This window comes from Malassezia vespertilionis, chromosome 3, assembly GCF_029542925.1.
Source record: "Malassezia vespertilionis chromosome 3, complete sequence".
NCBI lineage: Eukaryota > Fungi > Basidiomycota > Malasseziomycetes > Malasseziales > Malasseziaceae > Malassezia > Malassezia vespertilionis.
In genome coordinates this window covers 343,352-368,710 of record NC_079249.1, presented here as the reverse complement: position 1 = coordinate 368,710, position 25,359 = coordinate 343,352, and the positions used below count along the sequence as shown (strand labels likewise).

At 57.8% G+C, this 25,359-nt stretch overlaps 16 protein-coding genes across 16 annotated transcripts; 6 read left to right on the top strand and 10 right to left on the bottom strand.

Annotated features, from left to right (window-relative positions):
- Nucleotides 1-48: 48 nt before the first annotated feature.
- Nucleotides 49-512, bottom strand: RPL32 (60S ribosomal protein L32; the record flags this gene model as incomplete). Its single annotated transcript, XM_056206505.1, has 3 exons — nucleotides 49-112; nucleotides 149-220; nucleotides 256-512. 3 exons carry the CDS (start codon nucleotides 510-512, stop codon nucleotides 49-51), a joined length of 393 nt encoding a protein of 130 aa, XP_056062480.1.
- A 342-nt stretch (nucleotides 513-854) lies between these two features.
- RPL16A (60S ribosomal protein L16A) lies at nucleotides 855-1,509 on the top strand (the record flags this gene model as incomplete). Its single annotated transcript, XM_056206504.1, has 2 exons — nucleotides 855-1,013; nucleotides 1,054-1,509. 2 exons carry the CDS (start codon nucleotides 855-857, stop codon nucleotides 1,507-1,509), a joined length of 615 nt encoding a protein of 204 aa, XP_056062479.1.
- A 389-nt stretch (nucleotides 1,510-1,898) lies between these two features.
- Nucleotides 1,899-3,599, bottom strand: MVES1_001662 (uncharacterized protein; the record flags this gene model as incomplete). Its single annotated transcript, XM_056206503.1, has 1 exon — nucleotides 1,899-3,599. The coding sequence occupies one exon, from the start codon at nucleotides 3,597-3,599 to the stop codon at nucleotides 1,899-1,901; it is 1,701 nt and encodes a 566-aa protein (XP_056062478.1).
- An 894-nt stretch (nucleotides 3,600-4,493) lies between these two features.
- On the bottom strand, nucleotides 4,494-5,591 carry MVES1_001661 (uncharacterized protein; the record flags this gene model as incomplete). The annotated part of the gene is made up of 3 exons (XM_056206502.1): nucleotides 4,494-5,260; nucleotides 5,286-5,379; nucleotides 5,406-5,591. 3 exons carry the CDS (start codon nucleotides 5,589-5,591, stop codon nucleotides 4,494-4,496), a joined length of 1,047 nt encoding a protein of 348 aa, XP_056062477.1.
- Nucleotides 5,592-5,685: 94 nt separating this feature from the next.
- On the top strand, nucleotides 5,686-6,344 carry MVES1_001660 (uncharacterized protein; the record flags this gene model as incomplete). The annotated part of the gene is made up of 2 exons (XM_056206501.1): nucleotides 5,686-6,045; nucleotides 6,105-6,344. 2 exons carry the CDS (start codon nucleotides 5,686-5,688, stop codon nucleotides 6,342-6,344), a joined length of 600 nt encoding a protein of 199 aa, XP_056062476.1.
- Nucleotides 6,345-6,354: 10 nt separating this feature from the next.
- On the bottom strand, nucleotides 6,355-7,968 carry REX3 (RNA exonuclease 3; the record flags this gene model as incomplete). Its single annotated transcript, XM_056206500.1, has 1 exon — nucleotides 6,355-7,968. One exon carries the CDS (start codon nucleotides 7,966-7,968, stop codon nucleotides 6,355-6,357), a length of 1,614 nt encoding a protein of 537 aa, XP_056062475.1.
- Nucleotides 7,969-8,038: 70 nt separating this feature from the next.
- ERG27 (3beta-hydroxysteroid 3-dehydrogenase) lies at nucleotides 8,039-9,361 on the top strand (the record flags this gene model as incomplete). The annotated part of the gene is made up of 1 exon (XM_056206499.1): nucleotides 8,039-9,361. The coding sequence occupies one exon, from the start codon at nucleotides 8,039-8,041 to the stop codon at nucleotides 9,359-9,361; it is 1,323 nt and encodes a 440-aa protein (XP_056062474.1).
- A 52-nt stretch (nucleotides 9,362-9,413) lies between these two features.
- Nucleotides 9,414-12,256, top strand: MVES1_001657 (phosphoinositide phospholipase C; the record flags this gene model as incomplete). The annotated part of the gene is made up of 2 exons (XM_056206498.1): nucleotides 9,414-9,418; nucleotides 9,763-12,256. 2 exons carry the CDS (start codon nucleotides 9,414-9,416, stop codon nucleotides 12,254-12,256), a joined length of 2,499 nt encoding a protein of 832 aa, XP_056062473.1.
- A 116-nt stretch (nucleotides 12,257-12,372) lies between these two features.
- Nucleotides 12,373-13,344, bottom strand: MVES1_001656 (uncharacterized protein; the record flags this gene model as incomplete). Its single annotated transcript, XM_056206497.1, has 1 exon — nucleotides 12,373-13,344. The coding sequence occupies one exon, from the start codon at nucleotides 13,342-13,344 to the stop codon at nucleotides 12,373-12,375; it is 972 nt and encodes a 323-aa protein (XP_056062472.1).
- Nucleotides 13,345-13,764: 420 nt separating this feature from the next.
- Nucleotides 13,765-14,575, bottom strand: RPS3 (40S ribosomal protein S3; the record flags this gene model as incomplete). The annotated part of the gene is made up of 2 exons (XM_056206496.1): nucleotides 13,765-14,496; nucleotides 14,543-14,575. The coding sequence occupies 2 exons, from the start codon at nucleotides 14,573-14,575 to the stop codon at nucleotides 13,765-13,767; spliced, it is 765 nt and encodes a 254-aa protein (XP_056062471.1).
- A 625-nt stretch (nucleotides 14,576-15,200) lies between these two features.
- Nucleotides 15,201-18,115, bottom strand: msp1 (mitochondrial dynamin GTPase Msp1; the record flags this gene model as incomplete). The annotated part of the gene is made up of 2 exons (XM_056206495.1): nucleotides 15,201-18,060; nucleotides 18,108-18,115. The coding sequence occupies 2 exons, from the start codon at nucleotides 18,113-18,115 to the stop codon at nucleotides 15,201-15,203; spliced, it is 2,868 nt and encodes a 955-aa protein (XP_056062470.1).
- A 199-nt stretch (nucleotides 18,116-18,314) lies between these two features.
- Nucleotides 18,315-19,136, bottom strand: RPN12 (regulatory particle non-ATPase; the record flags this gene model as incomplete). The annotated part of the gene is made up of 1 exon (XM_056206494.1): nucleotides 18,315-19,136. The coding sequence occupies one exon, from the start codon at nucleotides 19,134-19,136 to the stop codon at nucleotides 18,315-18,317; it is 822 nt and encodes a 273-aa protein (XP_056062469.1).
- A 92-nt stretch (nucleotides 19,137-19,228) lies between these two features.
- On the top strand, nucleotides 19,229-20,105 carry MVES1_001652 (uncharacterized protein; the record flags this gene model as incomplete). The annotated part of the gene is made up of 4 exons (XM_056206493.1): nucleotides 19,229-19,352; nucleotides 19,378-19,437; nucleotides 19,464-19,628; nucleotides 19,660-20,105. The coding sequence occupies 4 exons, from the start codon at nucleotides 19,229-19,231 to the stop codon at nucleotides 20,103-20,105; spliced, it is 795 nt and encodes a 264-aa protein (XP_056062468.1).
- A 51-nt stretch (nucleotides 20,106-20,156) lies between these two features.
- On the bottom strand, nucleotides 20,157-20,651 carry MVES1_001651 (uncharacterized protein; the record flags this gene model as incomplete). The annotated part of the gene is made up of 5 exons (XM_056206492.1): nucleotides 20,157-20,232; nucleotides 20,262-20,326; nucleotides 20,354-20,485; nucleotides 20,514-20,542; nucleotides 20,573-20,651. The coding sequence occupies 5 exons, from the start codon at nucleotides 20,649-20,651 to the stop codon at nucleotides 20,157-20,159; spliced, it is 381 nt and encodes a 126-aa protein (XP_056062467.1).
- A 122-nt stretch (nucleotides 20,652-20,773) lies between these two features.
- On the bottom strand, nucleotides 20,774-22,558 carry MVES1_001650 ([pyruvate dehydrogenase (acetyl-transferring)]-phosphatase; the record flags this gene model as incomplete). Its single annotated transcript, XM_056206491.1, has 1 exon — nucleotides 20,774-22,558. The coding sequence occupies one exon, from the start codon at nucleotides 22,556-22,558 to the stop codon at nucleotides 20,774-20,776; it is 1,785 nt and encodes a 594-aa protein (XP_056062466.1).
- Nucleotides 22,559-22,985: 427 nt separating this feature from the next.
- On the top strand, nucleotides 22,986-25,328 carry SEC18 (vesicle-fusing ATPase; the record flags this gene model as incomplete). The annotated part of the gene is made up of 1 exon (XM_056206490.1): nucleotides 22,986-25,328. The coding sequence occupies one exon, from the start codon at nucleotides 22,986-22,988 to the stop codon at nucleotides 25,326-25,328; it is 2,343 nt and encodes a 780-aa protein (XP_056062465.1).
- Nucleotides 25,329-25,359: the final 31 nt, after the last annotated feature.

Here is a 25,359-nt window from a genome sequence, read left to right as displayed (position 1 = left end):
CATACAAGGACTAAGGAAGATCATGCATATAGGTACACGGAACCAGTTTTAAGCCTCCTGAGCACGGACACGCGCGTTGGCGTTGGTGACACGAACACCCAGCACCTTGGCCCTGTCGGTCAGATGACGTTGCGGTGAAAATACGTACTTGTTAAGGATCTCGATGCGCTTCTTGCTGCTCACGTTGTGTGCAACCTCGGCAGCGAAGGAGTTGTTGTGCCTGCCAGTCAGCATTCATGCAAAAAATATACATACATGAGAAGGAGGTCCACCTCGTTGACGTTGTGCACGACAAAGCGGCGGAAACCGTTAGGCATCAGGTTGCGCGTCTTCTTGTTGGAGCCGTAACCAATCTTGGGCATCGCAATCGTGCCGCGGAAACGACGGCGGACACAATTGTCAATACCGGTCGGCTTGCGCCAGGACTCTCCGACACGCTTAAAGCGGTCGGATTGGTGCCTCTTGAACTTTTGCGTCCGCTTCTTCACAATCGGAATGCTAGTGGCAGCCATTGTACTCTGCGATTTGTGTCAGTACGTCTGTCGGGCAGGGTGCAAAGTACGTACGGTTTACAACAAAAATGCGACCGAGTGGTGAGCAAAACGCCGGCACGCCTTTTCGAAGGTGGCCACACATCGGCCGAGAGCATGTCGCATACGCCTATAGTTTGTAATTTTACACGTGACCGAATGATCGTTGGGCGGCTTCCTGCCCACACGTCGTTTTCCCACCGCCGGCACACCGTCAAGGTACGTTGCAGCTGGGAGCGTGTGTACAGGCCATCTGTACAACGCGCGACTCGGATTGCATTGAGACGTGAGCAGATTACTTACACGACCTTAGATTCGTTTGCCATGTCTTTGCAGTTGAACACCCCATACATTGTCGACGGCAAGGGTCACCTTCTTGGCCGTCTCGCCTCGATCGTTGCCAAGCAGCTGCTTAGCGGACAAAAGGTTGTTGTCGTTCGCTCCGAGCTGATCAACATTTCGGGCAGCTTTTTCCGCAACAAGGTATGTTTTTTTTTTTTTTGCGTTGCATGCTAACGACCAGTTGAAATACCAAGAGTTTCTGCACAAGTGCCACATGATTAACCCGAAGAAGAACGGTCCTTTCCACCACCGTGCTCCTTCGCGCATCCTTGTCCGCGCTATTCGTGGCATGATTCCTTACAAGACTGCGCGTGGTGCCGCTGCTATGCAGAACCTCAAGGTGTTTGAGGGCTGCCCCCCGCCGTACGACCGCAAGAAGAAGATGGTCATTCCCGATGCGCTTCGTGTGCTCCGCCTTAGGACTGGCCGTAAGTACGCTACCCTGAAGCGTATCTCTGCCGAGTTTGGCTGGAAGTACGACGAGGTCGTCGACAAGCTCGAAGCGAAGCGCTTGGTCAAGAACCAGGCCTTCCACGACCGCAAGGTGGCCGCGACGAAGCGTCGTATTGCCGCTAGTTCTGCTGCTGCCAGTGAGCTTGGCCCCATCAACAGCGAGCTCGAGCTCCTCGGGTACTAGATGTACCATGTCACCCAAAATCCTCATGGCAGCGTGGCTAGTCATGCTGGGAATGAGTTGATTGCGCATGGATACTGACGGCCTGCTATGCAGGCGTCACACGTAATGGTACCGTGCTTGGCAGCGTAGGCCTGATGGTCGTGCGCATCGAATCATGCAATTAGCTTTCCCATATGCCATTTATCTTGGCTAGCGCCTGCTAGAGGAATTGAAGCTTTTGACCCATGCAGTGTCACGTTGCAACACGTTATGCGCCATAGCTTCCATAGTCTTGACGGGAAACATTGGAAGCCTACAATGGTTATGTTCTCTCCTCGCGCAATAGCGCTGCTTTGCGCATATCCTTCCCGGCCCATGTACAAGCTTCTCATAATAACACCGCTATACTTCTATGTTTCGTGACGTTGCTGTTCGTTTCGTGGGTATTGGGCGCTCGCACATCGCGACGTGTTTGTACGTTTGGAGGGCATCACATGGAATCCGGGCGAACTTGGACTAAGACCAACACTTAATCCACGCTCTACCAGGATCCCATACAAAGTGGGGTGTCGTTGTGGTGTCATGTGTGCACGGCCAGTGTAATGTAACCCTTCGTTCATCGCATGGTCCAGCGAAATCGTTCCACGGAAGGATGAGCTTGGGTGAGGCATCGATATTGAGCGGCGTGGCAGCACCTTCGGCACGCGACGCGGCTCTGCTGTCTGCTGTTCAGCAGCAGCGACAAACAGTGGCCCTGCAAGCGGCGCACTTGCAGCGCCACGCTCCAGTGCGTCATCGCTTACCTGTGTCTCGTGGTCCCGCCATCCCGGGCCCCAGCATATCTGTACGGGCGATTCTGCAAGCGCGTCCACCTCCTCTGGCGCCGCCTCCTGCTCCGTGTGCTGCAGCGAGATGACCCATACGCCCCAGAGCAGCAGCGCAGTTCCTAGCGTGACAAATGCGATATCGAGCCAGCCCAGGAATGAAAATTCGTCGAAATACACGAGGCCGAGCGTGATCGAAGAAATATTATAGAAGCAGAACGCGAGTGGACACACCAGGACTGGATCGGCAAGCCGCAAGCTCCTATTCAGGTACCAGAGCTGCAGGAATGCAGCAATTGCCAGCACAGCAATCAGGATCCAGCTCATGGGATTGTTGAACTGGTTATCGCCTTGCATAGTCAGGACAAGAAGACCGACACCGCTCTTGGCCAACAAGAGGCACATACCGCTCAACGAGCCGCTCGTAGCACTGTATGCGACTGCAAGTGCAAGCACAGTAGGCCGATTCACAGGCAGCTCCAGCGCACAAATCCGCTCCTCTGGCGCTGGCTGCGGCGCACGCGCGAGCGGAATACTCCCATACTTGGACGTGGATGGACATGCAAGCGTCCCATGCGCACGCTTTGCCACTTCTGTATCGAGCGTGAGGGAATCGACGAGCCGCGCACGTTCCTCATCGAGCACCGGGGACATGACCCCCGAGCTGTTCTCGCTCACTTCCTCAACAGGCGCGAGCGACGGTGATGACCACAAATGCTGTGTATAGTTGCGCCATCGGTACTTGGGCGGGACACGAGTTTTTCGTGCAGGCTGCGTCGGCTGCCACAAAAGCTGCCATTCGGTGAGGTGCGCCATTGTAAGCATCGATACAAACACGAGCGTGTAGAGCATCGCAAATGCGACAAAAGGCGGCCGCTTGTACAGTGCAAGTAAATCTGCAAGCGAGTGTGACTGCTCCGGGACGTTGCCAAAGTATCCAATCATCACCGCTCCGACAGCAATCATCGACGAGCCCAGGACCATGTGCTGCGACATGAAATCGTTTAGCAGCACACGTGCAAGCAAGGCATTGTATAAAAGACTCACGGCACCGAGCGGCGCGAGAATCACGACAGGGAGCGTCCCGATCTGGAAGATGGTGCCACTGATGTTCGCCGCAAGGAACACTACAAAGCCCGCGATCCAGAGCGGGCGCTGCCATTCGGAACGTCGCTCCGACGACGGTAGGGCCTCGTTGTGCACGTGTGATCGACGCTGTATTGTTAGGCCGAGGCTCTGCACGAAACTCGCGACGAGCCCCACGCCAACAGCGATCGGCACATCCATGCTGTTCGGAGACAAGGGCGATGGATGTGGAGGTGTGCCGTTCAGTTCCGCTGAAAACGGCGGGAAATGTTTACACGGTGGGGCCACGCTCGCCTGCATAATGCACGTTTCTAGCGTGCTGGAGCGCCGCACACGCCCCAAACCAACTGCGGATAACTGCGCACGGTTCGGCGGAGCATGTGGAGCATTTGCGTATCGAGGCGCACTCGATGGAGTCGATTCGAATCTCGTCGTGCTGCTGCATGGCCTCGGGGATACCGCGGCGCCATTTGCATCGCTCGGAACGTCGCTGCAGAATGCGCTGCCACAGACTGTAGTCCTATGTTTGCAAGGGACTCGGCGCGTGCCATTCTTGGAAGAAGACGCTTGGATGTGGTGGGATAGTTTCACACCGCTAGGAGAGCCCATTGCGCAGCCAGATCCTCGGGCGGGAATTGCAGTAGTGCAGCAGTGGCTCGCCTACCTGTGTGCGCCGGAAGAGGAGCACGGTTGTTGCTGGCCTCCCGAGCGAATTCACTTGCTTGGGTTTGCACAGGGCGGGACGCTAGCGCTAGAAACTGCCATTGTCGAGCGGCAGCACCTTCAGCTCGGCAGCATCGTCAGTGTCCAGGGACCCCTGCTTTCCTTGCCGACGTTTTATCCAGCACTTGCGTCGCCGGTATGCTTTGTGACGCGTTTTTCACGCAACGTAGTCACCTCTGCAGAGCGCCAGCAGCTTGCTTGGCTGTACAAAGCGTATGCACATGTAACGCACCACAATATCGCATCACAGACGGATATGCACGAACGCATGCTCCAAGGACCGGAATGGGCAGACATCATGCGGTTCTGGAGTCCGCTGTGGTGCAACCGATCGCGGATGGAACTCGATGGGCAAGTGTACACGGTGCATCCCTAGCCTACCAATTTGGAGCCCGCGGCCCGTTCTACTTGCTTGATAAATACCTCGTCTGGCCTTATCGCGTTGCCTTCCTCGGGCTTCGCCTCGCTGTAGAGTTGCGCGACAAAGCCAGCAACCGCAGGCTCGCCGACCTCGGCCTCTGCGCGCGGACCCCACCGCAATTCAAATTCCGGCGCTGGCACGCCCCCATCGTGGCCTCGCGCGGTTTGTACGCGCACCTTGTCTAGATACCCATGGCGCTGCAGCTGTGCTAGGTAGGAATCCAATGTAAGCCTTTGCAAGTGTGGATCCATTGCATCTGCATCCGTCACAAACGGCTGGAGCGCTTGCGGCAGGGCACGGTCGACAGAGAGTGATAGCTGTGCTAAAAGCGCCCGCAGCCGTGTTTCGGAAATCTGGCGGCCATGCAGGAGAACGATGCTTAGGATCGTGTACAGGAGACCCATACGTGCAAGCTGGCCATCTTCGTGCCAGTCTAGCAGCGGCGGGTCAGTGTGCGCGGCCATCTTTGCTATTAGCGTAAGAGGTAGGGTCGATCGTAGAATATACGCATGTGCAGATGCGAGCTCTTTTGCGCGCTCCTCGGTCCTGGGTCGTTTTACGGTGCGAGCGTCGAGCTCCGCCGCTTGCTCGACCAGCAGCGGATTCTCTTGAGAGCGCATGCGGATATCGACAAGCTCGTACGAAAATGTGGTGCGCAGCTTGTTTTGAGCACTGCTCAGAATAATTGGGTATGCACGGGCCGCTGGCTTGCCGATGACTGGGTTAGCAATGCTACGACGTACTTTTTTTCATAATATCGTCGCGCTTTATGGATTGACGTTTGTACTCGGTGAATAGCGCAAGACGCACGATATCCGCAGACTTACGCTCCGTTTCCTGGTGTGAGCAAATGGAGTACGTACCGCTGGACCAAGAGCAAGCGCTGCGGAACGTGCGCCACTGGTAAATGAATCGCGCGTTGCACCTGTTAATGTCTCAATCCATGCATCTTCAGCAGACTCTGAAGAGTTTTGTGTGTCGGATGCGGTGCTTGGCTGCTCCCGGGTCGCTTGCGTCCGGCGCATGCTCCGCTGGGAACGCGCAGACATGCGAAGGAACTGTGTGCGACGCGTACCTCCACCTTTTGACGCGCTGCCACGCACCTCCACTCGCTCCACTCGCTCCACTTTTTTCCTCGCCCAGATGTTCAAGCGGCTGAGCAAGGCACAAGGGGTGAAGGAGGATCTGAGCAGTGATGAAGAATATGGCACTGTTAGTGTAGATAATATTCTCGACGAGGACAGTGGGAGCGATAGTGAAAGTGACGTTGAAAGTGGCACCGACGACGGCGAGGATGAAGAGGACGAGGACGAGGACGAGGAGAATGAGGATGAGGACGAGGAGGATACCGGTGCGCCATTCACCGTCAAGCAGGCACTCAAATCACCGATATATGCGGATCCAGACACCCTACCACGCACTTTGCTTCAATACCGATGCGTTGCATGCCCCATCATCCAGTTAAAGAACGAAAAAAGTATAGAGGTCCACCTGGAAAGCAAGGTACGTCGCCATACGCACTCACCCAGAATCACCTCAGGCGATACACTCGCTTTGTAAAGTTTGTCGACATGGAATGCGAGAAAGAGGGAGACCGCGTGCTGCATATCGATCCTCGGACACTTGTTGCACTGCTGGAAGATATACGTGCAGCCAACGCGCAAACCCCCAAAACGGACGCGCCCGCGCCCAAACGGAAACACAGTGACAAGGGCGAGCATACATCGCGTGCCGAGCGCAAGAAGGCAAAGCGCGCGCGGCGTCGTGAGCAGCGCGCAGCACTACAACCTGCCAATTCGTAATTATTCGTAACTATACAATAGACATGCGGTGGTGTTTCCAACGCCAGCGGACCAACTCGAGTGTCATCTGTGCATCTTCCGCAGACGAGTGCCCGACTTGTGCACCGCCCGCTTGAATAATCTTGCCAAGGTGCTTGGACACCAGATCACGGAGCGCCATGCGATACGGCAGGCCACGCGGGTGAGGAAATAACTGGACAGTATCGACAATGTTGGTATGCACGAGTCGAATTGCGCGCAAGTCATTCTCCAAACCATGTCCAATCAGAATGGTATTCGGCCCGATGTACTGTGCCAAGAGGCTGCGAGCCTCTTGCAGCGATAGCACAGCTTTGGCTTCGTATTCTTCGGCGTGAATGCCGGAAAATTGGGTATTCAAGTCGAGTATTTCGATCGGCGCGGAGCACCGAACCATCTCGTCAAACACGACTTCGCCGGCCTCGTCGACCAGTGTGATGCGCGTCACACGCAGGCCCTGTGTCGTGTAACTCATCTCGCAGTCGAGCGCTGCGACATCCAGGGCGCCTGTACTGCCTACCTGCTCTGCAAGCTCTTTTGTTGTGACAAACGGCTCTCGATTATGCAGCGCATCCAAAGCTTCTTCTTTGAAAACATGCGGGCCTGTCGCGCAGCGGTCGTCACCCAATGCATTCCCATCAACAGTCCTGCCACAACACGAGTACCGAAACACTCGGCGCCTGCTTCCTTCACTTGTAGGCTCGCGGCGAGCACGGCCAGGATGAAATCGACATGCTTCTTTTGCTTGTGCGGTGGTGAGTGGCGCGACGCGGAAATCGACTGAGCATCGCGCGCACATATGATTCTCGCCAGTACCGTCTGGACATGTGCCACCAATACCAAACGACGCAGGTATATCACTCATGTAACCCAAAGCAGGAAGGTCGCCTTTTGGGCACAGGAATCCAGCCTTGACGATGCGCTCTTTGCTGAGTCGCGTCGCTACACGCTCCGCAGCCTCGGTGCGCTTCTCCAGAACGCGTGCGTTTGTGCCCGTCTCGGTGCACTGTTCCATGCATTCACGCGCACGTTCCACGTCGCATGCCGCATTGTCAGCAGCCTGCTGGAGCAGCGCTGCGTTGCGTTTCTTCACCGCGACGGCAGCGCTCAATGCCGACGCTCGAAAAGAGTACTGGTTTGCGCGCTGGAAAACCTGCGCCTCTACCGCCAATGCATCTTGCACACACAGCTCCTCTCCAAGTGTGCGCAGCCGGGAGTCGCGCAGGAGCGGCTGGTAAAACTCGAGAAACGCGCCGAAAATGTGACGCAGGGCTGCTTGTCGGGCCCCAAGCGAGATCTGCGTAGAAGATGGGTGTGCGTTGCTAGTGAGTACAGGGCACTTGAGACTATTGTCATCATTAGCAGCTTCCTTGGTTTTCACTGGGCCAGTTTTCACTGGTCGTGCGGCGAAGCGCTTGGGAGGCTGTGTCGTGGACGGCGTCGGTGGCCGCTCGCGCTTCTGCGGCGCGTGTTGAACGGCCGAAGACGGTGGGACTAGTTTCGACAAGTTGTGTGAGTAGGGGCATCCAATGCGCTGGTCCTCGCACACGCCTTCTCTGTGCGCAGGACACACAATTGCGTCCAAAAGCCCCAAAGGGCGAAACATGGTGAAATAGGACCTCCACCTGGAACTTTTCGCGTTCCACATCGGCCTCCACCTTTTTGCTCACACGCCCATGCGTCCGATTCTGCTGGTGACTGGCGCAAACACTGGCGTTGGGCAGGGTATATGTGAGCGCATTCTTGTGCAGCTTTCAACTCCAACGCCTTCGGACAGCAAAGAACTACAAGGCGATAATAGCGGCGAAGTTGGCACGCCTTTTCATGCGGCCGAAGGATGTACGTTGATTCTTGCATGCCGAAACGTGGCCAAAGCCAAAAAAGCCGCGGCAGATCTTGAGCGCCTACTTGTGCATCTTCATGATATAGAGGACGAAGCGCTTTTGCGCCATGATATTCCGAGCAAGTGGTTGCGTAGCAACTTGGTGGCCACGAACCGTGAGCAACTGCGTCCACGCACGCTCGACTTGGATCGCAAAGCGCCGGTTACTGTACGTGACGCTGTGGCGCGCACAAAATACCGCCAATCGTTTTGCCGCAACACCAAGATTGATATCCTCCCGCTTGATCTTGCGAGTGTGGAGAATTCGTATGCCTGTGCAGATGCAATCAAAGCCAAGTACCCTTACCTTACCCATATGATCCTCAATGCTGGCGGTGCATCGTGGGCAGGCATTAATTGGCCACTTGCCATCTTTCAAATGCTCACGAATTTACACTGCGCGCTTACGCGCCCATCGTACAAGCTGCAAAACGTCGGCGAGAAGAGCAAGGATGGGTATGGCTGGGTGTGGCAAACCAACACCGGAATGCATTACCTGCTAGTGCATGAGCTCTTGGAATTGATGCGTACTTCGCCGTACAATGTTCCATCTCGAATAATATGGACAGGCTCGCTCGAGGCGAATATGGGGGACTATTACCCATCCGATTTCCAGTGCTTGGACAAGACTGTGTCGCCGCACCCGTACGAGTCCACCAAGTACCAATGCGAGCTGGCAGCGCTAGGGATGGATCGTGCGCTTCGAAAGAAGGGATATGCGGTGCGTGCTTACACGGCACATCCTGGTATTGTCGCGAGCAGCATCTTTAGCGGGGTGATTCCTGGGCTCATGCTTATGCTTATGAAGGTCGCGTTTTACGTAGCGCGGTGGACATTCTCGCGAGAGCATCCGATCGATCCTTACAGGGGCGCCATTGCTGCAAGCTACGTTGCTATTGCACCGGAAGAGGGGCTAGATAGTACCGTGCGGTACGGAGCGCGATGTACGTTTCTTGGCAAGGAGTACGTGTATGCTGGTCGTGTCGATGGGTGGACCGAAGCGCCTCCTGATACGTTTGGGTTCCCGGAAAACAAAGTCATGTTGTTGGCGCAAGATATGCTTGAGCGATTTGATGCATTGCTGGTACGGCCGCCAGCGAGCGCATCGTGGGATTGACATGCGGCTGAACGTAAATGATGCGGCGCATTGGTTATTGTATGGCACATACATGCAGTGTCATGGTACTTATGTAGCTCGTAGTTTTGTAGAGATGGACAGTGAACGTCGGTCGGTCGTTCCGCGAAGCGTGATGCACGCTGCTGGCATTCCCGCATTGACCCTTGCTGGCCTAGCCTTACAGTATGTGGAGGCCACATGTGGGGAAGCAGCGCAAATGGACTGGTCCCCACTCTTGTGCGCAAAAGCATGCGAGCATCCGCAGGCGCGGAGCCTTGCGAGCAAGGCCGCAAAAATACCCCAACACCTATACACTGTACTAGCACAAGCGAGACGAGCTGTGCGAGCTGTACATCGGATTCCGGGACACAGTGGTCCACCTCGCCGTCTTCTTTTACCAGACCGTTGCAAGGCCTGCAAACCCGCTTGGCCGACTGGAAACAAAGCACAAAAGCATTTCGCAGGATGCGCGTAGATAGCAGCGCACGCGATCATGCTACTGCGACAGTACAAGCGGCAGCGCCACGCGGCGCTGGCACGATTGAGCTCGAGCCCTTGGACGAGATCATCCCCGAAACACTCAAGCGCGGTGAGCCGATGCTCAAAGTGACGCCGAAAAAAGCCGCACAGCGTGTGTTTGCGGTAGATACCGACCAGGCGTTTATCGCGTGGGCGAGCAAGAGGAACAACATCGTGCCGCTGTACGCGATCCGCGACGTGCGCATCGGCGCAAATGCACGCACATACCGCCAAGCACTGCACATTGCTGACGAGCACGAGCCACGGTGGATTTCGGTGATTTATCAAACGCCCAAAGCATACAAAGCGGTGCACATGGTGGCGCTTTCCGCCGAGTCCATGCAGCGCTGGTGCGACGCATTGCTCCGCGTGCTTGCGCAGCGGCTCGCGCTCCTTACCGGGCGTGCACATCCTTCCAGCACGCAGTACCATTGGCTGAATGCGTCGTGGCGCGATACAGATACTGCGCTAGATCTCGGTGGGGTCCAGCGGCTGTGTAGGCGAACCGGGATCCAGTGCGGCATGCGCGAACTACGCGCGCATTTCGACGCCGCGGATACCGAGCATTGCGGCGTGCTGCATTTCGCATCCTTCCAACGTTTTGTCGCGGCACTCAAGCGCAGGACGGATATCGAGCAAATATTTGAGCGGGTCGCTGGCGGCGCGTCTGTGCTATCCTCTGACGCATTTTCGCGCTTCATAGCTGAGGAGCAAGGCGAGGATTGGGGTGCAGACGAGCAAGCGCGCGTATATGCGCGGTACAGCACAAATGGCGACATGCGCCTGGACGGATTCCATGCGTTTCTTCTCTCGACCGATAATCTCGCCGAGTCGAGCCCAAGCGGCCCGCTGCAGCATCCATTGACTGACTATTTTATCAGCTCGAGTCACAATACGTACCTAGTCGGTGGGCAGTGGAAGGGCGACAGCACCGTGGAAGGCTACGTGCGTGCGCTGCAGCAAGGTGCGAAAAGCGTCGAACTCGACTGCTGGGACGGCCCCAACGGCCAGCCCCAAGTCACGCACGGCCGCACGCTCACGAGCCGTGTGCCTTTTGACGACGTTGTTGCCGCTGTCGCGCAGTATGCGTTTGTTGCATCACCGTACCCCCTGATTCTGTCGCTTGAAGTACACAACGACGTGGCACAGCAGGAGCGCATCGCACACATCCTTACCGAGCGACTCGGCCACATGCTCGTCACGTCGCGTGTTGCAGAGGAAGCGGACGACTGCCTGCCGAGCCCCGAGCAGCTGCGGCACAAGGTGCTGGTCAAGTGCAAGCACTGGCCGCTAATTCACACGCTCGAGCAGCGTGGCGAGTTTGGGGACGACATGTCGCTCTCCACTACCGACCACACCGAGTCCGAAGGCGACTCGTTTCTGGACCAAGCGCGTGGTTTGGTACGGCAGATGCGGCGCCCGCTGCTCAAAGAGCCGCGCGATTTTCCTGTGATGTCGGATAAACTGGTCCACTTGCTGGTCTACACCGTCGGCGTGCGGTTTCGCGGGATCAACAAGAAGGAGCACTACGCGCCCGAGCACATCTTCTCTTTGTCCGAGTACAAGGCATTGCGGATCATTCGGCAGGGCAATGCGGATCTCGTAAAACACAATGTCGTGCACCTCACGCGCGTTTACCCTTCGCTAAACAGCCTCAGCCGGCTGAACAACAGCGCCAACTTTCTTCCCCACACCATGTGGGCGGCTGGGTGCCAGCTGGTCGCGCTGAACTGGCAGACACGCGATCGGGGCATGGAGATGAACCATGCGTTTTTTGCCGGCGGTGCAGGCTACCGACTCAAGCCGCCCGGGCTGCGTGTGCGCAGCACGCTGAAAAGCACAGGACAGGCCGTGCGGATAACCATTGCTCTCACGCTCATCTCTGCACAGCAGCTTCCGAGCGGGCGCGACGACAACATCGCACCCTACGTTACATTCTCCGTCGATGCGCCGGTGCAATGGGGCAAGCACACACAGGTGCAAGTGGGCCATGAAGACGAGCATGTACGCTCGCCCGGCGCACTGCCGCGCACTGCCGCAGCGAGCGGCGGGTTAATGCCCAGCTGGAATACACAGTGCACCCTTCACATTGACGTGCCCGCGACGCAGGGCACGGAGAAGATACTGGAGCACCGCGGCACGATTCCCCAAGTGACACACGGCCTCCTGGACCTATGTTTTCTACGGTTCCAGGTGATGGACGAGCAGCCGGGGATGCCTGTGGCGCTTGGCTCCAGTATGGTCAACCTCGGCCAGCTGCGCAGCGGCTACCGCCACATTCCCTTGTACGATACGCAACTCTCGCGACTCTTGTACTCCTCGCTGTTTATGCATATACAGTATACCCACGTAGAGCTAGTGAATGGACGCTTTTAAACGCGGCAATCTTGCACGCCTATGCTATGACGCCTCTAGACTGCAATGCGCGCTATGCATTCGACTACACAATACCGTTCGGCCAGCACGCTTTTGCTATTCTCGCAAACAATTTCTTAACCGAGAGAAGGGAACGCGGACTCATCGGAAAGGTTGACCACCGCACCTTGGCTGCGGCCGCCGCGGCTGGGGCGGGCATTGCCACGGGCGCTGTCGCGGCCGCTGCCACGGGCACTGCCACGGGCACTGCCACGGGCGCTGCCACGGCCACGGTCGCCGCGCGTGCTGCCGCGGCCACGGTCGCCACGGCCACGCGGAGCACCCCGGCCGCGGCCAGACGAGGGCTGCTCGTACTTCGGCTCGAATTCGATGGTCTGCTTGACCTTCCTGGCACTCTGCGGCAGCTTCTTTGGTGCGCCCGAGCCGGAAAAGTACGAGCTTTCCTCGCGCTCGTACCTTTGGCCGTAGAGTGACTCATCCGTCGCAGTCTCTGCCGCGCTGTGCTCTTTGGTAACAGAGTTGAGCTGGGCACGCTTCTCGGTCTGCGCTGCGAGGTACTGGTCGAGCGTGAGGGTTTTGGCCTCCTCCTCGTCCTCGGCGGTGCGGGAGGCGGTAGCGCTGTCGTCCTCGGCATCGAGCCTGGCGTCGGCCTTGGCGTCGTTCTTGGCGTCGGCCTTGGCACCCTCTTCGTTCTTGGCCTCAGCCTCGCCGTCGACACCGCCCCAAGCTTGGCGCACAGCCTTTTCGCTATCCTCGCGGCCGGTTGCCGAGTGACGATCAAAGACGCGGCCGCTGCCACTGCCAGCGCCAGCGCCACGGCCACGGCCGCCACGCGCACCACGGCCACCACGCGCACCACGGCCGCGGTCGGCGCCGCCACGGCCATGGCCGCGGGGGTTGCGATTGTCGCGCGAAACGGGCTCGTCCGTGCTTGCTTTGGGGGCGGCGCTGCCCGGAGCACCAGGGACCGGACGCTGCTGCTTGGGCTTCACGGCCTCAGAAAAAGCGGAAATGTTCGCGGGTGCGGGGGGAGCATCGCTGCCGCCCTCACCGAGCAGTTGGAATGGGTTCTTGCTAGCAACCGACATTTCCTGTAAATGTTGTACTGCTCGAGAAGCGAAATGTACTGGTGAGACAAAACTAGGTTAGCAAGTGTCCTTGAAACACACTGCGCACGCTTGTATTGGCATGCAGCAGCTGTATACGTACTACACCTGGCGAATAGAGAGCGTCGTGTAAGGAAAACGGCAGCACCAGTCTTCCCGCACAGCGCACGCAGCGACCCAAGTGGAATGGCTGTCAAAATTGCAGATCTGCCCCAGAGCTACATTTGCCGCAGCGAAAAGTCACATGTTTGTCTGTCGCGCCAGCTGATTCGAGTTTTTGAATTGCCCGACGCTGGACGTCGGGCCTACATGGACATGAGCTAAGGACCATAGAGGAGCACGGCGTGCCATGCACACGACGTACTCAATGATAGAGTACCTAGGCAGTTATAAGCAGGGCATCTAGAAAGCAACGGGCTGCGCAGCGGCCTGGTGGTCGGGAGCGGTCTCGCCTTGCGCCGGTTCGATAGCAGCAGGCTGGTTGCGCGACTCGGACATGGGCGTAACAACCGGGTCCTCCTCCTTGGGTTCCAGAATGGTGACCGCGTCCGGCAGGGGGAAAGGACGGCCGATACGGCCCTCGGGGTCCCAGCCAAGCATGATCTTTACCTTGATGCCGAGCACACCCTGCTTCATCAGGACGTGGCGGGTAGCAGACTCCACAAAGTCCTTGACGGGCTGACCAGTGTGGACCATGAGACCGTCGGTAAACTTCATCGTCTTGGCGCGCGCAGCGCGGAGCTTACCAGAGACAATCACTTCGCAACCCTTGGCGCCAGACTCCATGACAAAGCGCAGCACACCGTAGGCAGCACGGCGGACGGGGAGACCACCGAGAAGCTTGTTGCGCAGAGACTCACACTGGGCAACTGCGTGGAGACCACGGTTCTGAACTTTTTCGGCGTAGAGCTCAAGCGAGCCCTCGGGGAAGCGGTAGCGCTGGCGGATAAGCGAGGTAAGCTCGCGGATGCGGCGACCCTTGTCACCCAGCACCTCCTGCGTGTGCGTGGCACGGATAATGATCTCGGTGCGGACGTGGTTGACACGGACTACACAGCCAGAGTAACCCTCGGCTGCAAGCTCGCGAGTGAAGAACTCGTTGAGCTCAGCAGTAAAGACACCGTCGGCGACGAACTAGTGTGGGTTAGTCTCGCATTCTTCATGCACAAGCGCTACATACCTTCCTCCTCTTCGACACAATAGCAGCGGCCATGGTTGATGATGTTGCAAGAAGACGGCACTGGCCCAGGTGGTAGCTCTGCAGAACTGCAATTGCATTTGAAATCACGTGACATGATGGTAGGCCGCGCGCCGCCCGCACCTGGCCATGCATGCAGAGGTACGTGTGTCGAGGAGCGGCAATGATGAGCTGTGCGTAGCACACAAATGGCATCTCTTGACCGAGGCTCGATTTTTTGACAAAAATTTCGACGACCGTTGACGTGCATCGACATGCTGAGCCAGCTCCCTTTTTGTTCAGCGGCTGACCGAACAGATAGTAGACAGGAATGCAATGTACAGTGCGTCGCAGTAGCAACGTCTTCGATTGTCAGAGTGTAACGCGTCAGCAAGACGACGGGTCTTAAGAGCACCGAGCCCGCAGGATTCCTGCTACTACCTTGGCCGGAGTTTGAGTCATAGCCCGCCAACAACGAAGCGTGGGACACGGCCCTGCCTTTCTGTCTTGTGCATGAGAGAGGGGCTGTCGACCATGCTATCCCGCGCGTGCGGCCCTGGTTTGTGGCCCACACAGCCAGGGCACTATGCCTCGAGCGCGATTGCAACGCACTTTGGGAGTACGCCGGGCTACATTATAGCATTACAATGGTATCGATTCACTAAAAAAATAGCCACCTAGACGACTGGTGTTTCTTGGGATGCTTGCCCTGGTAAAGTTGCGTGAGCTCGGTCAGTTTCGTCATCACATCATCAAGCTTCATCTTGCGGTGCTGCAAGTCGAGGTGACTGCGAATAGACGGGTTCTGCCGGGCGAACTCCACCATTTGTTCGTTGGTCATGTCATAGCCCAACCGCGCGTCGATTTCGCGCGGAAACTGGTAAAAGAACTCGGCCAAGAGCTCGATATTGATAAACATGACTGCCGTTTGGGTGAGTTTATCCGCGACGACATCCAGAAAGGTTTCGGGGCAGAACACCTTGCTCTGTGGCCCTGCCTTGCAACGGCGCGATCGCAGAGCAAGCATGCGCATGTGCAGAATCCCTGCACGGTTTTCGAGGAAACGAGCCTCTCGGGCCTTCATCAAGAGCGCAGCATTGAACCCAGGACGAGTAGGATCGTTTTGGTCGTCGAGCGTCTGGATCGCCTGCTCGGGGTCGCCAGTGTGCTCGATGCGCTGTGCTATGCGATCTTTTTCGCGCTGCTCGAGCTGCGAAATATATTCCACAGCACCGCGGAGACGACGACCGCCTACAAGCTTCTTGAGTCGATCGTGTGCCTCATTGCACATGTCCAACTCGTTCCGCATGAGTATTTCCGACTGTTTGCGCCCTTCTTCCCACTCGCGGCCGTCGACGTCGACTTCGTACTTGTATGGTTTGATACAGTTCTCAACTTGGTCGGCGGTGACGCCAAAGCGCTCGGTCAGGAGCGCAGTGCCGAACGCAACAATACGCTCCACCGTTTCGTGGTGGTAGTTCAGTGGCTCTGCCAGCGCGAGCTGCTCCAGCTGTGCGCGAATTGTATTGGCGACGAGCTGCGTACTGAGGCGGCCGACACCGCACTTGGTCACTGTTCCTGTGCTGGCATCGAGCTTGTGCATCCAGACGGGGTCGAGCTCTTCAGGCGATCCTCGCCGGCGATTCCCAAGCTCGGTCAGTTCCACGACGCGCCCATCCGTCCAGTACATTTGCGCAAGTGCGTCCATGACCTTGTCATCCAATGCACTCTTGAGCAGGACACGCACCTCGGGTTTCCCGAAATGGTGTGCAAAGTATTTGAAGCGCTGCTTCAAAACGTCGATCACCTCGGTCACGTAGCTTTCCGCAGTGATGATGCGGTCGTTGTACTGGACCTTGAATTGGTACGACGCTTCATCCAGTTCCTTGCGCACGGTCTCGGCGACGCCAGAGAGCGACGCACCCATACTTTCCTCCAACACGACCATGAGCCGCGTGCGCAATGCATGGGTGCCAACCAAGGGCTGCACCCCGGCACTACGTCCGTGCGTGGGGGCAGAAAAGTCTTCGTGATACTCGGTAAAAAACTCGTGCTCGTACTCCTGCGTAAGCTGAACAACGTTGCGATTGCGCCCGAGCGTGAACATAGAGTTGCTTGGGGGCGGCGGCGGTTTGCACACCACGCCAATGTACCCAAGTGCAAGAGGGTACTTGTTGTTGTTCAAAATGGCCGCGCCCTCTTTGGGAGGAATGAGATCCATCTTGGTAACCACGCCGATGGTGCGCTGGCCCAATGGATCGACTTTGCGGCTAGCACGCAGCGCAGGCGAGTTGGCGAGGTCGACGTCGGCCGCACAGACAGCGAGGATAATGTTGGGCTCGCGAATGTACTTGTCGCACAGCGTCGCAATCTTTTCACGCAGCGCCTCTGGCTGGTCCATCGAGCTGAGCTGTACGTAGCCAGGAAGATCAATCAAGCTTAGGTCGGGGACTTGGGGGCTGTAAATGTGCAGCTGGATGGGGTCGTCGCTCACGCCCTCCTCTTTAGACACCATCATGTTGAGATCGTATAACACTTTCTGGATCCCGGAAAAGTCGGCGATCCGGCCCATGCCAAGGCCGGGAAACTCGCCATACTCGATTAGTCCGTTGGGCGTTTCTGCGTTGCGCTCTGTGTGAACGAGGGTAAGCTCGATAGGACGGCGCGTCACCATATTCGTGCCTTTGGGAAGGAACTCGTGGCCGACAATCGACTCAAGCACACTGCTCTTGCCGCTGCTCTGCGAGCCGATCACGACAATGCTCGGCAAATTCAGCTCCTCGCTATCTTGATCAATGTCCTGGAGCATGTTGCGCACTTCGATCAGTTTACGCGTAAGCAGCATGAGATCTTCTGTGCTGCCTTGGGCGGGTTGCTCGTCTTTGCTGGGCGCGTTATCGCTCGTAAGTGCGGCGCCGAGCGCGGCCGCGCCAAGCAAGCCTTTTTCATCGTCACCGCCGCCATTATTCCCGCCGTTTTTGTCGCCGCCGCCATTGTCGCCGTCGTCGCCATCCTGCGCCTCTTCTCTCGTTCCGGTTGATTTGAGATTTCCGAAAAAGTCACCGAGGCTGCTGCGCGAAGATTCCAACGTGCCGGAGAGTGTACCGTACCATCCGGATGCCGCATCGGACGCGGAGCCGTACCATCCGGAGGCTGCATCGGACGCGGAGCCGTACCATCCGGAGGCTGCATCGGACGCGGAGCCGTACCAAGCATTCAATTTCCCCTTTAGCTCATCAAGCTTGTAATGGGTGTATGCATACGCACCGCCTGCTGCTGTTGCACCGTACAAGGGAAGACGCATCATTTTGAGCATGAGTCGCGGTATTCCCGCGTTTGTGCTAATTGCGCGGGCATGAATGTGGCGTTGGAATGCTGCAGACGGAATTCGCGTGCGCAAATGCACAGGTGTGTGTAGGAGATGCAGCGCATTGGATGGTATACGAACGCGGGATTGTGCGGCACGCCACATTTCAATCGCGCGAATTCGTGCCGCGGGGTGGAGCTGCGACATGAAAACGCTTGGCGGCTGCATTGGGACAAGATCGTGTGTATGGGAAATATGCACGGGTACATCGTGGACATATGCGCCCGTGCGCGCAGCAGCTGCGGCGGACGTCGCTGTGGGCGACTGGCAGTGTGCTCTACGCCACAATGGCACGCCCGACGCATGGAAGTCCGGAGAGAAATGATGCCGGGGTGCATAAAATGAAGCACTATAGATGAAATGCAATATTGCAAACGCCAGACGGCCTCTATCCGTAAAACAAGCTTCCTACACAATACTCTCCAGCTCGCGCGCGTATTGCAAGCTGGACGCGATCGTTGCGCGCATAGGGATCTTTTCTTCATTTACGCTGTCCTTGCCCTTGTTCGCAAATTCAACCGTTTGGGTCGTCGGATTCACCTGCCATCCACGCTCCTTGGCAAACGTGAGCACCTCGGGAAGCGAGTCGAAGAAAAGGAGCGTCGCTACGTCGTTCAGAGGCAGCGTATCGTATGCCTTTTCCTCGCACGACGCAATCTCGTGTCGTATCGTCTCGATGAGCATATCGACAAAGTATTGGTATTCCTTGCGCGGCACATTCTGGCGCTCGCGCCAGACATTGGAGTAGGACCCCTCCATGAGCCACCGCTCAAGCAGGACAGGGTGCTGGATATACTTGCTGTCACGCACAAAATCAACAGGGAGCATCTCAAGCGCAATATGGAACGCCGAAATTTCGTTTGTGGCGATATCGCGCATGAGCGAGAGGCCAATGATCGGTTCGTGGTTCGGCGACGGGGGCAATTTGTCGCGCAAATCCAGGTAAAACGGCTTCAGCTGGTTCCAGAAGCGATCGAAGCTGTCGATGTCATGCACACGGATACTCCACAGGACTCCGATCTCAAACACCTCGCGCGCAAGCACGAGCGCTTCTTGATTGTGTGCATCGTGCGGGTAAAGAAGGTCGTGGTCCGTGAGCATCAGCTTGAGCTCGGACAGCTGCGCGCCGATCTCGGAAAGTTGCTGCATCTCGTTCGACGTGCTCGACTCGAGCGCATGGAACTGGCGCTGCAGTTCAGTGCACGCGGCTTTCAGCGCTGCGTCCGCCATCGTCGCCACAAGCAAACGGCTGGCCAGCGCCGCGGAACGCGCGGCAGTCACGTGTTGTGGAGGTGCCGCGCCGCGGCGGCGCGTGCGCTGGGATGGCTGTCGCTGTGGCTCGACGTGGGGGTGTGCGGTGCGTGACGACGTGTGCGGAGCGCGATGTAGCGAAGGGACATGACGCGCTTTTACGGCTGAGTGCGCGATGGGAGTCCAACTTTTTTCGTGCGTCTGAGTGTGCTGACCAAAGTGTACCTACTTGCTTCTCCTCTGCGCCGCTGCGTTGTGACGCATGCTGTGATGCCGAGCGGTGCGTACCCGGCGCACTAACTGTAGCGCTTATGATCCAGTTTAAAACCGCGACGATCTCGTTGGTACACGGCGAGGAGCAGACGCTCGTGCCGGAAAATGTGCTGCATCCGCGGTACGCACAGAAAAAGCTGGGGCGCGGCATATGGATCTGCAACGACCAGCAGGTGTTTGCACGCCTAGTAGACCGACGTACGTACCGGGACGCTGATGCTGACGTTAGAATCGCACCGCCCTACCGCACCGGAAGCGCGCATTTCCCCGCATCTCCGCTCCCTGCTCACGCACCAGTTCCAGGAACGGGTGCAGCAAGAGGCAGCGCAGCTGTGCGCGCGTGTAAAGAGCGGTGTGTTGCCGAGTGTGCAAGAGCGTTCCAGTGTGCTCTTTCACGGCATTGATACGCAGCAAGCGCCATGGTCGGCGCTCGCAACCGAAAGCACGGTGTGCCGTATACCCACGGACAAAGCGCTCGCTGCCTACTCTCTAGTTCATCTGCTACCCGATTTGAGTATCCGTGCTAAGGTGCTATCGACCATGGCCGCGCTCCACCGCGCGGCGCCGCACGTGTGTAGTGCTACGTCGTCCACACTCTGCCTTGCGGCGCACCGGCACACGGTCGACTTGGCGCTTGCGTGCTGGCGCGCAGCAGCATGGCTCGACTCTGTATAGTAATGAATGATTTCTCCATGTCCGCGTACGTAATGACTAACGAATGTGCACCTACTTGTTCAGAACGAACTTTTGGTAGGCAAAGTAGCCTGCAGCGGCGACAACGCCGGCAAGAACAAGGAAGGGGCTGTGGTGAGAAAATAGCATGATACGTACGCGTTTGCGGCCCCAGACTTCTCCTCCGACTCGTACGCAGCGCGGCCAGACTTGGGCACGTTTTCCTGGGGTCAGCCAAGCACACTACATACCATGTCGACGAGATCGCCCAGGTACATGGGCACGAGCTGCTCCCTCGCATCCTCCGAGTGACCCACGTCTTCGAACGGATCCGTCGCATCCTTGGCGGCCTCGACAACCATCACTTCGTCGCCGCCAGGATGCTGGGGTAAGTCTAATGCTGCGGCATACCTCGCTCAAAAAGGCCGTCACATCGTAAACTAACGTCAGATTTCGGGTCAGGCACATACCTTTGCCGTCAATCAGGAGCCAGAGGTCCTCGGGTTTGTTGTGCTGGCATAGTTCTTCGAACGTAATCTTGCGGGCCATGTTGCGGTAGAGTGCTGCGTTTCACGCTGCGCGGCGGAGCATGTTTTGCATCGGCCGAGAAGTTGTGCAGGATTCTACCAATGAGTGCGATCTTATTGGCTATGTACGTCCACACGACACCACTACAACTTTGCGCGCGCGGGGTCGCTAACCGGCGCTTTTGTGTCGCCCCGGGCGGGCTGCGTTGTGTGGAAAAGGATGACGTTGACAGTGATATCGTCGCGGTACCTCCGTGATTCGGGGCTGGGAATCGCCAGCAAGCCCTGTACACGTTCGCGTGCGGCGCCGCCAAACGCGTTGCGCAAAAGATGAGTGCTGAGGTTATCGTCCTCAAAGGTGAACGACTGCAAGTGGTTCGGTGACTTGTTCAGTGGGTGCTGCGGCTTTTCATCCTCGGCGCGTTCCGATGTGGCGGGCGCGGGCGCGGGCGTCGCAGGCTGGAAGCACCGCTGCTGCAGATCGGCGGCGCGGACAGTGCCACGGATGCCAGCCAAGTGGCCGGCAACCAAGCCGACCGCTTCTTGGTTCGACATTAGATCCCATAGACCGTCGGATGCCATGATAATGAAGCGTAGCTGGCGCTGGGGCGCGGCCGTTTGAGGCGAAGCATGATGCGCGTCGTGCGCTTCTGGCTGGGCCAGCGTGACTTTGCGGTAGGCAACGACGGGTTCGGCAGTCACATACGGCGGCGTCTTTAGATTGCGCGGTGGGGGGCGCAGCTTGGTATACCCGCCGGGCCAGAACGCATCGTAGAGTCTTTTTTGTGTGCTTGCATCCCACTTGTAGCGCGCGTCGCCAAAAGCGCGCGTCGGTTCGAGGCCACCAAGCACACGGCCGCGCTGGATGACGGTATCGTTTTCGTCTGAGGGATGCTCGCGCTGTATGCGCTTCAGCTCTTCGGGGTTGCGTCCCGTTTGGTCGACGCTAAGTGCCTCGACTTCCCATCGGCTGTTGCGCTCGTCCCAGTAGCCAGCGACGGCGCGCGAGTCGCCCGTATTGGCGACGTACAAGTCGCGGCGGGCGCTATCGACATACAGCATCAGTGCGCAGCTGCCGCTAAGTGCAGGGAGCATGGCGTCCTGGGCGGTTGTCTGCGAGACTGTCACGAAAGGCGAGCTGCTCGCCTGGCCGCTGATGTTGGACGGCCATATTGTATGGGCCAACGAGGAGAGAGAGTTGGTCGCTTCGCCCGGCGCAGCGATGTGACTAGTCTTGGCCGCCGCAAGGCTCAGCTCGCACTGTTTCAGGAGCTCGAGCGGCGTAGTAACAATTTCCTTGTCGAGCCCACGGAAGCCCTTGACAATTGCACGCTGCACAATCGCAGGATCGCCGTCCAGTGCGGATGTAGCCAGTCGATGGCTCGCAGCGTTCTTATCGCCGCCAAAAAGCGAGTGCCAGATGGCCGAGGTGGTGGAGACGTGCGAGCGGCCCATCTTGGCATACTCACCCGTCTCGCGGAAGACTTTATCGAGCTCGAGCGCTACAAAGGCAACCAGTTTTTCCGAGAGCATGGTCGAGGTGTCCGGCCCGCCGTGCCCATCCATCACTGTAAAGAAGCACAGATCGCCACGGGGCGCGTCTGGCGGTTGCGTACTTTTCGGAAGCGGCTCGTCGACCCCGCGGTCGCGCTCGACAATAACCTCGGCGTGCTTATCTTCAATCGGGTCATTGCTCGCGACCGTATTGGTATCATAGCGCGCGACGAGGCAGGCGCCCGGCGGGCGCTCGATCTTGGTGCTTCGTTCGTGCGCGCGCAGACGGGTATCTACCTCGGCCTGCGAGAGCGGCGTGATCACTTTGAACGATGGATCGCCAGGCGTCTGTCTGCGCACAGGAATGGCAAACGTGGCCTGCTTTGTGCTGTACTTACGGACGCCGTGATCACCGGGAGATTGGCGCGCATGCATATTGGCCCAATAGTACCAAAATCCAAACGCTGCGGCGGAGCCTGCAACGCCGACAATAACCCACTCTGACCGCCGCTGGCGGTGATACGCAGTATTGGTCGCGTGTGTGTGTGGGACACGGCTCTCTCCGGGGCGGCTCTGGATCCTTCCGCGATGCTGCGTGGAAAGGGCTCGATCAGCTGCAAGATACGGCGCACGATATGCAGCCGGGACAAAAAGAGAGCACGTGTAGAGTCCCGCTCCGTGTACGCTGTACACACCCCGTCTCTGAAGCGCGACTCGAGGCACTACGCAATGCATACGAGCACTGGCAATGTCAAGCAACGGCGTTGCTCGAGACACTGTCCGGTAGGGGTCCCGCGATGCACGTGTGTTTAGTCAGCGCCACGCACAGGCGCAGCGTCACGCCGCACGGTTGGCTCCCATCATGGCGGGCTTCTTCCGAAGCAGCGCAACGCCTGCGGGCAGGACGGATGTAAACAGTCTGTACGGTGGCGCAGCCAACCAGCCGCCTTTACCGGCGCGGGGCATGTCGCGCAAGCCCGTGCAGGCAGCCGGCGAGCTCCCGCAAGCGCCGCAATCTGCCCAGACGAGACAGCCGCACATATTTCGCGTCGTAAAATCGCCCCAGGCGCTGAATACGACGAATTGCGTTATCCTCAATCCACAGGACTGGGGCAACACGCGGTATGTCACCATCAATGGCAGGTTCACGTTCACTGCGCGCGCCGACACGACCAATACTGTGCCGCGCGGCTCGGTTGGTACGGCGCTCCTGCAGCGGCAGTGGGCCGCGCTCAGCTCCGATGGCCAGGATGTCACTGTAGAGGTGTTTGACCCAAAAGTGTACGGGTCTGCACTTTACCTAGGCAGCGTCGATGTCGAGCTCGACTTTTTGAGTCGCAGCATGGCCGTCGCCCAAGTGTTTGATGCGGAGCAAATGCAGTCTATTTTCCAGCGCGTGTTTGAAAGCTATCTGTTTTCTATCGGCCAAGTTCTTGTGTTCGAGTTCCAAGGGCACAATTTGCGCGCGACGATCCGCGGCCTGAGCTCCGCGGACGGCACACCAAGCGCTGTGGCCGGCATCGTGATGCCCCAGAGCCAGATCACATTTTTCCAGGCCCCCAACTCGCCGCTGCAGATCAAGGGGAGCAGAAAACGCGCGCGCCCAAATGCGATTCTTCAGCCAAATTTCAAGTTTGAGGACATGGGAATCGGTGGTCTGGACACCGAATTTAGTGCGATTTTCCGGCGTGCGTTTGCCTCGCGCATTTTTCCCCCCGAACTCGTCGAGAAGCTGGGCATCCAGCACGTGAAAGGTCTGATGCTTTACGGTCCTCCCGGTACGGGTAAGACGCTCATGGCGCGCCAAATTGGCAAGATGCTGAACGCACGCGAGCCAAAAGTCGTCAACGGCCCTGAAATTTTGAGCAAGTACGTCGGTGCGTCGGAGGAAAACGTGCGAAAGCTGTTCCAAGACGCAGAGGCGGACGCCAAGGCCAAAGGCGACGACTCGGATCTGCACATTATCATTTTCGACGAGCTCGACGCGGTCTGCAGGCAGCGTGGTACGACGGGCGGCGGCACAGGCGTCGGCGACTCGGTAGTGAACCAGCTGCTCTCGAAGATGGATGGTGTGGACCAGCTGAACAATATCCTGATCATTGGCATGACCAACCGGCTCGACATGATCGACGAGGCTTTACTGCGTCCCGGCCGTCTCGAAGTACACATGGAAATCAATCTCCCCGACGAGCACGGCCGCTTGCAGATTATCAATATCCAGACTGCCAAGATGCGCGAGAACAGCATCATGGATGCAGACGTAAACTTGTCAGAGCTTGCAGCGCTCACGAAAAACTTTTCCGGCGCCGAGATCGCGGGGCTGGTGAAGAGCGCGACGAGTTTTGCGTTCAACAGGCACGTCAAAGTGGGCACCATGGCGGGCATTGGGGACGATGTAGAAAACATGCGCGTCAAGCTCGAGGATTTCCTGTGCGCGCTCGACGAAGTCAAGCCTGCGTTTGGCGTCGCGGAAGAGGAGCTGCAGCAAGTGGTGCCAAACGGCGTGATGCACTTTGCACCGCATATTGACAACATCCTCCGCGACGGCCAGTTGCGTGTCGAGCAGGTTCGCACCAGCGCCCGTACCTCGCTTGTCACTGCACTCTTGCACGGACCGTCAGGCTCGGGCAAAACGGCACTTGCCGCGACGATTGCGCTTGCGTCCGACTTCCCGTTTATCAAGCTTATTGCGCCGGAGAATATGGTCGGCATGAACGAACTGGCCAAGATTTCCTACTTGAATCGCGTATTCAACGACGCATACAAGAGTCCGCTGAGCATTATTGTGGTGGACAGCATCGAAAAGATAGTCGAGTGGGTCCCGATCGGCCCGCGCTTTTCCAACCCTGTGCTACAGACGCTTGCTGTGCTGCTTGGCAAAGCGCCGCCCAAAGACAGGCGCCTCTTGGTTCTTGCCACCACGTCGAACAAAGCGATGCTCAACGATATGGACTTGTCTGACGCATTCCTCGCCGACATACGCGTCCCGTCGATCACCTCTTTGCGTAGCATTGACCACGTTTTGCGCGAGACGCAGTTGTTTGGCTCGGAAGAGGCCCATGTACGCTGCATGGAGCTCCTCGCAGGCGCTGGCCTCGAAGGGCGCATCTCCATTGGCATTAAAAAGCTGCTTTCCGAGATTGAAATGGCACGTCTCGACGACGATCCAGCGGACAAACTCACTGCCGCGCTCAATTTTATGTAGGCCATAACACGCACATGATTTACTCTACACG